At 38.7% G+C, this 11675-nt stretch overlaps 1 protein-coding gene across 13 annotated transcripts; it reads left to right on the top strand.

The window, feature by feature from the left end:
* The first annotated feature begins 1249 nt into the window (after positions 1-1249).
* On the top strand, positions 1250-9686 carry LOC105043194 (uncharacterized). 13 transcript variants are annotated; one of them, XR_012138326.1, is made up of 6 exons: positions 1252-1405; positions 2113-2604; positions 2945-3705; positions 4593-4645; positions 8325-8398; positions 8477-9686. XR_012138326.1 is itself a non-coding variant. In XM_073251052.1 (5 exons), exons 2-4 carry the CDS (start codon positions 2197-2199, stop codon positions 8392-8394), a joined length of 1239 nt encoding a protein of 412 aa, XP_073107153.1. In that variant the 5' UTR covers positions 1252-1405; positions 2113-2196; the 3' UTR covers positions 8395-8398; positions 8477-9686. The 13 variants fall into 13 exon arrangements, 6 of the variants coding, with proteins under 6 accessions (XP_010919066.1, XP_073107153.1, XP_029118519.1 ...); XR_012138325.1 differs by having other exon boundaries at positions 4593-4727; XR_012138324.1 differs by having other exon boundaries at positions 4593-4731.
* The last annotated feature ends 1989 nt before the right edge of the window (positions 9687-11675 follow it).

Here is an 11675-nt window from a genome sequence, read left to right as displayed (position 1 = left end):
ACAATACTACCCATACCCTACTTATATCCGTACTATAGTTTTCGAATTTTATCCAAACTCGAATTCAAATCCGATCAAACCCTATTTTTCGGATTTGATCGGATTTGGGTAGAATGCATACTCATCAGGTCAGTTTGATTTTACCATCTTTATCCGAGATGATTATAAGCAATCTATCATTACTTAATGCATTTTGGAGATGATTTAGCTGACATGGCATCACCTCATACACATCAGCCTGGAGCCAGACTGCTTGTGCCAGCGGCAATGGAGAAGAAGAACATGGCGCAGCACAGCCAGGAAAAATGGCGTTGCTCGCCTACAAGGTCTCCAGTCCGTGCTTGCCCTACAATAATACCCCATCCCAGTCCACCTTTTATAATTTCTTATGAGAAACGTATAGTCGTAATTCTATCAACCATCTATTGGGAGAACATAGAGAACAGCTTCTAAATATCCCAAAGATAAATCAAGCATCACCTCATTTTAGGCATGTTTTTCAAAGACACTAACAAAGTAGTTGCTATGTAGCGGATCATATAGGCTTAGAGTTGTGGGACAGGCCCTTTTTTTGGGAGTGGGGGGGGGTTCTACAGAGCCATTGAAGTAAAGACGTGGTGGTGGAAATCCATGATGTGGAGACACCAAGTGAGCCACCGAACATGATCGATTCCAAATTGGTCAAGCTATCTCACCTCTGTCCACCCGCCGCATGATTCTCCTATTCCTTCTCGCCCACATCACAACAAACACCCGCCTACACAAGGAAGCGATGTCAAACGTATGGATAGAAAGAAAAAGGAAAAAAATCAACATTCGAGAGATGACATAAAAAAAAATCTAGTCGAAACCTTGAAAAAAAACAAACATTTAAAATCGAATACGAAATAATTATGATTGAAAGAGAGTTCTGGTTGGTTCTGTAATTTTAATTCACATCTTCTTCCTCTCATTATCCATGATTGCAGTATCCGATGATCTCCAACTCAGATGAACCGAACCAACAAACGCGTTCGAGAAAACTACCGAAGTGCCCGAAATAACTCATCTCGACTGTTTCATTATTCCCCACCGTAGATGATACCGTCACCCTATATCAAGGAAAGAAACAATTAACGTACAGATCGGACGGCTGACATTGACGGACCGTTCTCAGTTCGCGCAAGACTCCCGGACTTGACCAGACGCAGATTGTCGAATTTGATAGCTTCTTCAATTCCGTTTCATAATTTCCGTAACCCCTTTTAAATCCCCGACTAAAAATTACTCCCTGGAAGGGAGAGGAGGAAACGGGAAGGGGAGGACGCTTGGAGAGAAAGGAGAGAAAGAAAAGAATTATCTCCTTCTCCGTTCTTCCGTTCGATCGATCTTTTGAGTTTCTTCGTCGCCGTCTTCGTCGAGAGAGGTCAGTGGAGTTTTTCTAAATCTCAACCGAAATTTGGCGTTCCTTTTTGATAAGAATTTCTAAGTTTTGGATTCGACGTTGAATCTAGCGGATGAAATCGAGTTTTCGTCTCTTATTTTCTATTGCGATGCTTCGACGATCCGCGATTTTTTTAAATACGTTTTCAATTTTTACTTGTAATTTTTTGTATAATTTATATATTTATTTTTCATTTGATTATCTCCTGAGTATCGGCGTACTATAAGATTTTATGAGAAATCTATCTTGGCTAGGGTTTGGATTATTACAAGGGTCTTGAAGAGTATCAGTGCACACAACTCTTGCGATCATCTTCTGAAATAGATATTTTATGCTGTTAATCTGAGAAATTTGAAACTTTGATGATCGATGATGCTTTCGATCATGGGATGATGATTTAACCAATTATTGGTCTGTATGACTTGTCTGTATACAATTAGTTTCTTGATTTTTGTGTTTTCCTCGGTAGACCAATGTTTTTTCCCTGTGTACTAATTAGTTTATGGTGAAAGATTTGTGGCTTCTTTCATTGCCATCTGCTTCAGTTGATGCGTTCTTCTGTATGGTTCTCATCAAGATTCTGCAGTAGTTGTCAATGCAATTTGACATCATGTTTATAGTTCTCTTCTTTTTCTTTTTTATGTGCGTCTTGATAATCTTCAGTTGATGTTTTGTGATCCAATTATTAGGTCATGATCTTGCTTCAGAGTTAGCAATTGGATCTCATTTGCGATTTCCTTCCACCAGGATTTAGAAATCTGGATTTTGACATCATGGCGCTCTTGAGGTTCAAGAAAGGGAGTAAGGTGGAGGTATTGAACAAGAGGGAAGTGCCCTCAGGCTCCTGGTGGTGTGCCGAGATCATCTCTGGGAATGGGCATACCTACAGTGTTAGGTACGATCAATATTTGCCAGACATGGATGGTGCTGTGGAAAGAGTACCAAGAAAGGCTATCAGGCCACGTCCTCCTCCTGTTAAGGTGCCGAGGAGCTGGGTTGCTGGTGACATTGTTGAGGTCTTTGACAACAACTCGTGGAAGCTTGCAGAAGTGTCAAAGGTTGTTGCTAGGGATTTCTATTTTGTAAGACTCCTTGGATCCTTCAGGGAATTCAGAGTCCATATATCGGATCTCAGGGTGCGACAATCTTGGCAGGACAACAAATGGGTTGTGATTCAGAAGGTAGCATCATAAAATCCTGTTTTTAATATTAGATTCTTTTTCAAGGGATGAACAGTCATTTTGCTGTGATGCTTTAAGAGCATGCTGTTTTTCCCCCTTTGAAACATCATTAGATTTACCTTTTTACTGAGTAGTTACATTTGACTTTCTATGCTTTGTTACTCTTATTGCTTTAATTGGCTTATTTAATTGCTTCTGAGTCCTGATTTCAGTTTAGAGTCATCATGAAAACATTTGTAATTGACTTATTTGATGTTTAAGATAGCTGTCAATTTTTTTTTTTTTTTTTTTGCCTTTCTTATTCGTTTCTATTGTCTAATTGTTCGGCACTTGCTTGCAGGAATCCGGAAGATGTAATGATGGACTTATGAACAGCCAGACCAAAATTGTAAAGTTCAGTTCCCAATTACCCCAGTCCTGCATAGAGTTGGAGAAATATGGGGTAGATGAGCAAATTTGTGTCGAAAATAATAATGGATATGCAGAACCCACTTCAAGAAGCATGAAGAAAAGATCACTCCCAGTTGATACATGCACTGGAACCAACAGAAAGATGAGAGCAGTCCAGAAAGAAGGAAAGCATCAACAAATCATTGGAAGGCATTCATCTCAATTACTAGAAAAGGTAGATGCTGTTGCTTCACCACGTAAAATGCTTGGTGAAAAATACATGCATGCTTCCTTAAACCACCGAATTTATGAAATGGGCTCAGACAAGCAAAAACCACTAGCTGATGTTGGCTATCGTTTCATAGGAAGTGTAGGTCCTAATGATGCTGAGAGTGTTTCATCTTCTGTTGGTAGTTGTAGTCCTAGCAAAAGTCTGTATAGGTCTTTCCACTATCCTATTGCAAGCCCACCCCAAGGTTTGGATAATCATTTTGATGACGCTGATTCTTCTTGTGTATCAGGAAGAGATTTTCCTCTTCATGCAAAAAAGGCACTGGAAGAAGAAATTCATCATTTAGAGTTACATGCTTATCATTCCACCATGTTGGCATTATATGCATCTGGGCCCTTAAGTTGGGAAAAGGAAGCATTGATGACTAACCTCCGCCTTATGCTGCACATATCAAATGATGAACATCTATTAGAGCTAAGGTATCTTGCATCTGCCAAAACAGATATTCATCATAGTTCTCAGAACACTTTTTTTAGCTCATTGTAGGGTCCCTTACACTTTACTTTCTACTACTTCTGCCTTAATTCCTCCATGGCACTGTAAAGCAGGCATTAATGTGTACATGGGTATTCAGGTTTTGATGATGCAACAGTAAATTTCTGTGGCGAGTTATTTTTCTTGTATGATACTACTTTTCATAAAGCAGTGGAATATTTTAGCATTGAAGGTCTCCTGGCTCAATCTGTGTTAGTTTGTGTAGTTGTTATACCTTCTATATTATCCATCCTTATTGTATAGTGGAATGACGAACAATTTCTAAAGTGATGGTCTTCAGCAAATTGTTAACAATTTATTTAAATTTTTTTACATGGATTTGGTTGATGCTATTTAAGTTTATTGCCTAAAGGAGGCATTTGCTTACCTGCTTGCTCTCATCAAGCTTTGTCAAGATGGACAATCAACCAATCATGCACATTTACATAACAGTTGATGGGTGACTAATTTGTATTCTTAGTGGAGAGGCTGAGCTTTTTCCAATTCAGTTGTGTTTCTCATACAAGAATTTGGCAGTTTCAAAGAAATGCTGGTTGCCAAGGGCATTTTGAGCCCTCATTATCTGAATATGTGCATAACATTATATGGTTCATATTTGGAGTTAAAATCCTAAGGGTTCATGCTCAGGGATTGCAATCATAATTTGTTTTCTTTCTTTTACCGCCTCAGTTTTATTAAGTTGCTTTAATTTGAACTTTCTTTAGAAGAGGCCTCTTGTTGTGATCCAATGTGCTTCTATGCTTAGCGAATTTGATACTGTAAAAGTATTCCGTCTTGAGGACATATTTGATATTCCCCATGCACTTTTCAGGGCCAAAGTTGGAATGCTTATATAGCTTGCTGCAGGGCCAAGATTGTGATGGGGTTTGTCACCTAGTTTACGGTTTGGATGTTATGGAAACAATTTCAGCTGATTTTGAGACATTAAGTCAGCATATGATGTAAAGTTGGTATCTTCTATATCTTTTGTCACTTCCATTTCAGGCTAGCTGCATAACTGGGATATATGATCTACTGGGGAAAATTAAACCAAGATCCATAAATGAACCCCATGATATACATATCAATATTTTTATTTCCAAAACCTTTTTCCAAGTTCCAAGCTACCTTATATCTTTAAATTTCATAACTTGCTTATATTGTGTGCATGTCACAAGCATCTATAAACTAAGGCAATGGCGAACTGTATTTTTAGGCTTAAAGTTTATAACAAATCTGATCACGGATTGCAGACAATCTTAAAAGTTGTGGTCTTAAGTCCAAACAATCTTAAGATAACAGGAGTTTAGAAGCAATGGTTGTAGGTGCTGAACACATCGAAACATAACTCAGCAAATGAGAGCATATGTGTGGAATTGCATCCAAATTTACATGATATCACAATAAGCATTTTGTTTCATGTATTTCTTGAATTATTGAATATTGGCGCCAAGGTTTGCCATACCGGTTGGTAATGTACAATACCATATCAAGCATACAGTATCATATCAGTATCGAACTAGTACGTAATCTCATACCATACCAACACTTGGTATGTCTCACCATTTTGTGCCATATCATATACCAACATTGTAATAGGATGGTACTAATACAGGGTCTGATATCAAGATAGCGAATCTTGATTGGCGCAAAATCTTAGTGTAATCAAAAGAGAAGACTAGAAGCAATGAAAAATCATTCCATTCTTATGTTTGGAAGGTTCAGCACTGAAAGCACAGGCACAATATTGCTGCCCCTATAGGGCTTCAGAACCAAGATTCTATCCCCGCTCCGCTTGTCCCCCATTTGGTTCCATTGGTGGTTTGGGGTTTTTCTTTTTGGATGGGGTTGTGGGTTGCTACCATGAACCAATCAGCCGGGATTATGTGAATATTCATATTTTATTCCAATTAACATTAGTAGACTTTTTGTATGATATAACTTTCATAAAGCAACAAAATTTCCTAGGCCAAAGGGGACTATCGTAGCTTTGGTAAGATGGACAATTGAATGCATCATCTTTCAGTTCTCTTGTGATTGGGTTTTGGGAGCGCACTCATGCATGCATGTACCAGTGCTTGTCTGTTTGAGTTTGTTCTCTAGAGAAAGGGTTGCAGCTCATCGTGATGCATAATATGTTCTTTTTCCGATAAGAATGAACAGGTTCAAAGATGTATGTGGTTGATGAGGGCATCAGGAACCGTCATATTCGAACATATGCCTGTTGTTCTATGTTTCATGCTGAGGCTTGCATTTTCAATTTGTTTTCCCCCTTTTCTTTTGGTATGTTTTATTGGTCAATTGATTCAGAATCTCTTACGTATAAGCAGCTCCTTTGTGTTCAGCTGTTATCTTTTATTCTGATCTATTAGATCAATTTTGGAGTACTTTGATGTCATCCATAGAATCTGACATTATGTACTCAATATTGAGGATATATTTCATATTCTTCATGCATTTTTCTGGGCCAAAGTTGGTAGCTCATAAAGCTTGCCATCGGGACAGGATGATGGGAGTGTTTGTCATCTATTATACACTTCAGACATTCTTGCAGCATTTTCATCATATTTTGACAAAAATTAGACAGTATAAGGTGATAAGTGGTGTCTTCCATTTCTCGTCACTTCTTTCAGACTAGCTGTGGACCTTTGATGTATGACTCACCACATGAAAATTGATTGCACTGTATAAGAAGTTGATGGTCACATCCAATGTTATGTAGATTGTGATTTTTTTTTTTTAAAAAAAAAAAATCAAGACATACTCGGTAGATTTATGCTCACTTTCATAACTTGCTAATTCTGGTTTTCTGTGTCCAGTCACAGGCACCCACAAACTAAGGCAATTGTTACCTCAAGCATGTTGGCCTTTTTTGGAATATTCTGTTCCATTTTTGTGGATGGCTTACTCAAATAGTATAACATAAACTTAAAAAATTGCATGGGTTTAGATCTAGAAGAATTCAACAAGATCTTTCGAAACAAAGTATGCATGCTTGGAATACTTTACAGAACTCAGAAAATGAAAACTTATAAATGCTCAAAAAAGGCATCTGATATTCAAGAAGCATTTCATTTTATATATTACTTGAATTATTTAAAATCTGAGAAGCAATACATGCAGTATTTCCAAACTAGAACATCATAAACAACAAAAACCATTTCAAAATATGTTTGCATACTTTAATACAGGCACAATTCAATCCGCATACATTTGTTCAGGATGTTGCACTGACTATATTTTTCTTTGCCATTACTGTTCTTTTGTTAGACTGTATGTTTAACTTATTTTATTTCAAGGAATAGCTGTGCAGGAATTCTATCAGCAAACAATCTGAGGGGGATGTTCTATTGTAGGAACAGTAATAGTTACAGTATTGTTGTAATAGAGTACAGTATTTGGAGGTAGCAACTCCACACACCCAATTCCCGGATGTGTTGATTTGGAAGTTATGAAATTAGTCTTCAGTTTGAAGCATTTGAGATGGATGTATGTAGTAGTATACAGTTTGTTTAAGAGGAAAAGTTTCTTGGAATTAATTGGATGAATTATATTATTGGTGGGTCATTTTGGTGATAATTAGAAGCCATGGAAGGTTTGTGCCTCCGTGCTTTAGTGTTTTCGATACTTTCTGTGCTTTTGTGACGCCTTTATTCTTTTGTTAACCCTTGTTTCAGAGTTTTTCTGCTTGTTAGAAAGAAATTCTGCATTTCATAACATATAATCTGACATCTTGTTAGACAACTCATGGTCGCTTCCCATCATGCCCTCTTTTGATATCCTTGAGTCATTTTTCCATGTTATGTATAGTGTGCTGGAGATTTTTCTGTTGTGTTTCCAAATGTGGTGAATGTGCATGCATGACTACTTACTCCTTCCTCTTGATCCCCTCTAATACATGCAAGATGAATACGGCAACTTATAAACATCTCAATGAATTGTTTGAGCCATTAGGTTCATGTAGCAACTTTAATAAAACCGAACTAGCATGACACTGCCTACTGGTTAGATTAAACATCTGAATGCACTACATTTGAAACTCTCTGCTATACGAGTTAAACATTGAACAACATTATTACTGGGTTAAACAGAACATAGCAATGGAATGCGTTACAGCTCAAGATGCAAAGCAAAAAACTAAAAGCAACCATTCATCAACTTCAAGATTTTAACTTGGATCTTGACATTGGGTGTGAGTTAGTATTTCATTCAGCAAAAGAAAGTATACAAAGTAATACTTTTGAATTGTTGATGGATTTTGTATAGTTTTGCATTTAATTGAGTTAATCCAACTTGTATTTTCTTATACTGAAGGGTAGAAACTTTTGATTAACAGTTAGTTGAATACCTTCCGCATTAATATTGTTCTACAAATATCAAAAGATGCCAATTCGCCATGCATGCCACTGCATAACAATGATACGCTTATACTGGTTTTATATGCAGCACTTGAAAATACACAAGCTCTGTATTGTTCCCAAAGAACTTTATGCCATGGTATGGATGATATAATGGTTATAATTGTTGCTACTGAACTTTATTGGACCTATTCTGCTTTTCTCAGGCGCAGTATCTATGATGCTGGACTTGTTCAGGTGGATGGATCGGCATGCTGTGAAAGATATAGTTTTTAATCTGGTAGATGAAGTTCAATATGTTACAATTAAAGATGATGTTTCATTGTTTTAATCTTTTGGTGAAAGTACATATCTTCAGAGCTTCTTGCTAATCTGGAGGCATGGCATCTTACTCTATTGAGATGCAAGTTCTACAAAAGGGTCGAAGCAAGAGACTTAGAGAGCTTAAAATATCAGCAAAATTTTCAGCATACCAGGATGGAGTGAAATATTTTTATTTACTGTTGTGACCATCCTGTCATTTCATGCACAACTCAGATGGCTGTTGTTATGGCTAGGATTTTGTGTGCGCGTGTAAAAGCTTCAAGCTTGCTACCCTTGTTCAGAGATGTAGTTTTTCTCATCTAATTGCTCTCTTCAACAATGAGATGAAGCTTTTAGGATAACAAACCTGCTGTTCCAGACTCTTGGAGCTTTGACAGGCTGGCTCTGTGTGTGTGCGCGTGCGCGCCTGCGTGGTTGCAGGTGTGCTTCTGTGCGCATGCATGTTCACATGGACATGCATGTTTTGGATATTGGAGATATTTTTAGAAGAGGTCCCCTGGGGGTGGTCTTCTACCTCTGGCTGAGCATGCTTTACATTTTGATGAATCAGCTGGAGGATTTGGATCTTTGATTTGTTGGTCTCCTGTAAGACAACCTCCTCCCATAGAGCAGTTTTGACACTTTCTGCCGCTGCCATCAAGTATGCTGATACGATCTATGATGAACAATGAATGTGCAGGGAAAGAGTTGAAACCTTTATTGCTGATCAGAGTTGGTGCATCGCGGGGGATGGCTGCTGACGTTGTGAGCTCATGCAATATGGAATGGAAGGTTTGGAACTATGAGGATTAGTTAATTAGATTGCCAACCATCCTTGATTACTGGCACGATTTCTTCGAGGTTGAGTGGGTGGATACAAGATGCACAGATAGTCGTTTCTCTTTTGGTTATCCAGACTGAAACAGGGGCATTTTATTTTGCGGAATAACTAGGGAAACACTCGTCTGAACATGGGACGTGGAGTCCAGGTCACCACGATAGCATCGGTACTTCTGCATCTGCAGGGCCTGTTGTACACATTAATCATGCGCGGGGCATACGGCGAGTATACTGTGCACAAGCATAGAGGATCCGGGCTTCTGTTTTTCATGATTCTGTTGGGAAAAATTGGAGCTAGCCGTATCAATCTTGAGCCTTTTGAGGTGTGGTGTGTATATTACGCCAGAAGCTTGTCTTTATCCTTTTCCTCTGGAAATGCTTGTTATATTTTCATACTGGTAATGAATGGTTAGAAATTTGGCACCCCCCCACCCCCAAAAAAGAAAACGGTCGGATATTTGCTTTTTGATTTATCTTAAAAAGATGTTCTTTTGAAATTGCAAGTCTTTTCGGGCACTATTGATTTGATCAGGTCTGATGGAGTCAAACCAGAGCAACGAAGTCTTAAAGGCAGCCGAGACCGTCGTCTGAATTTTTCTTTTGAAAATTTAGATTTTCCGAGTTTTGGGCCCATCCAGTATTAGTTCGAGAAACCTAGTCATGTTTCGAGTTTCAAACCAGTTGTGCAGCACTTAACATTTGTGGTAGCAAATTGTTCAAGAAATCAACCATATCTTGCAAGCAGATTTGTGTGGTTGCAAATTGTTCTGCTGCTTCCTCTCAATCACACCACTTTTTGTTATGGTAATTGTATACGGTGATTTACAACACTTCACGTGAATGGTTGGGTTGGATCTGTGTGTGCTAGAAATAAGCCAGTGGTCAATTTGCTTTACCTGGACCTGCTTCTGACCCTCTGCAAATTACTGAATGGGCAAGTTAGTGGGGGTCGCACCGGGTTTTTTAGTAGTTGTTCTGCATATGTTCACAGCTTGCTAGTTAGGATTAAAAGTTATCAGCATCTTGGGCTGTATCTGCTGCATTGTGAACAACGTGTGCTGAAACCTCTGGAGATTTTACTCAGATAGACAATTTCTATCTTTCTTGGTTCTGAGCAGATACAGGGGATGACGAGAAGATCAAATAAAATGGCAATGGCATCACAAGCAAACAGCTCAGTCTCGCGAGTTTCAAGGTGGACTGTTCACGGTTTCCTCTTATCATTTGTTTGGCTAGAGTCCGGTGTATGCTGTCACGAGGGAAGTCTGGGAGCTGTAATCCTCGAGCATTCCTCCGGTCACAAGAACTCAGGCAGTACGATACTGAATTTTCCCTCTCAAAGCTCTCAGATGCTGATTGGAACATTGGTTCTTTTATTATAGCTATAGTTAGTATTGTGGAAGGACGGCATTTTTAGTCTTACATAAGTTGTGAGTCAAGAAGACTCTAGTTTATATAGAATCGAGATTCTCTCTCTCTCTCTCCAATGAGACACTTTTTAAAGGGCAAAACTATGTGAGGGAGTATATCGGGGAGTGTATGTGAAGCAGTCTCTAAAGTGGACAATACCTCGTGTAGGTGAGTGCAGAGAACCGATCTATTTCATCCATCCGAGTCAATGAAAAAAAATAGGCGTTGCTATCCAAAAGAAGAATACGACCTCTATTTGTAGGCGTCGAAGGTGATACGGCACGGATATTGAATTCTTCCTGATCGTTGGATGACTGACATCTGGCGCATTCTCATTGGCTTGCAGAAATTGACAATCGGCTCATTTATAAAGGTCACACTTAAAACAATGTGCATCATCCTTCGAATTCCACAAGTAGTCCATCTTTTTTGGCCGTGACTACTGATGCAACTCTTCGCTTCACTCAAGGATCACAGATGCATCGTTTTAACTAAAATAGAGGTATGCACCTCATATCTTTCATAATTTCAACTTGATATATTCCTTTTGTCCGAATTAACTCTGGTTTGGACTCGAGAGTAGGAGAGCAAGTGTTGGGATTAATTTATTATTCAAGCCGAAAATATTAAGCCTAACGGAAGATCCGAACAACTTTAGACCTTATCGATCCTTACTTTCTGGCTGAACCTCTCCGAGTAGTGCCTTCAATCGAAAAACAACTTGACTTCGACTGCCGATCCTAATCTTGACTGCCGATCCCAGCTATCAGCATCAGAGAGACATTCCTGCTAACCACGCCATCAACTAATCTGAAGTTCTCCAGCCGAACTCAATCCAGTTTAGAAGTCGCATACCTCTTTTCAAATTTAAATGACTGCAACACGACAGCTGACCCCGAAGCAAATAAAGCAATCATAACTGTCATATTTTGAGAATTTCGATCTCAAATTTCATCACGTTACGCTCGAACCGATCAGGATAAATTAGAAATATCGTCTCCTAA

The sequence above is a fragment of the Elaeis guineensis genome, chromosome 2 (assembly GCF_000442705.2).
Source record: "Elaeis guineensis isolate ETL-2024a chromosome 2, EG11, whole genome shotgun sequence".
In the NCBI taxonomy this organism is placed as follows: Eukaryota; Viridiplantae; Streptophyta; class Magnoliopsida; order Arecales; family Arecaceae; genus Elaeis; species Elaeis guineensis.
The sequence above is the reverse complement of the archived record's forward strand: the minus strand, read 5'-3'. Positions and strand labels throughout refer to the sequence as shown.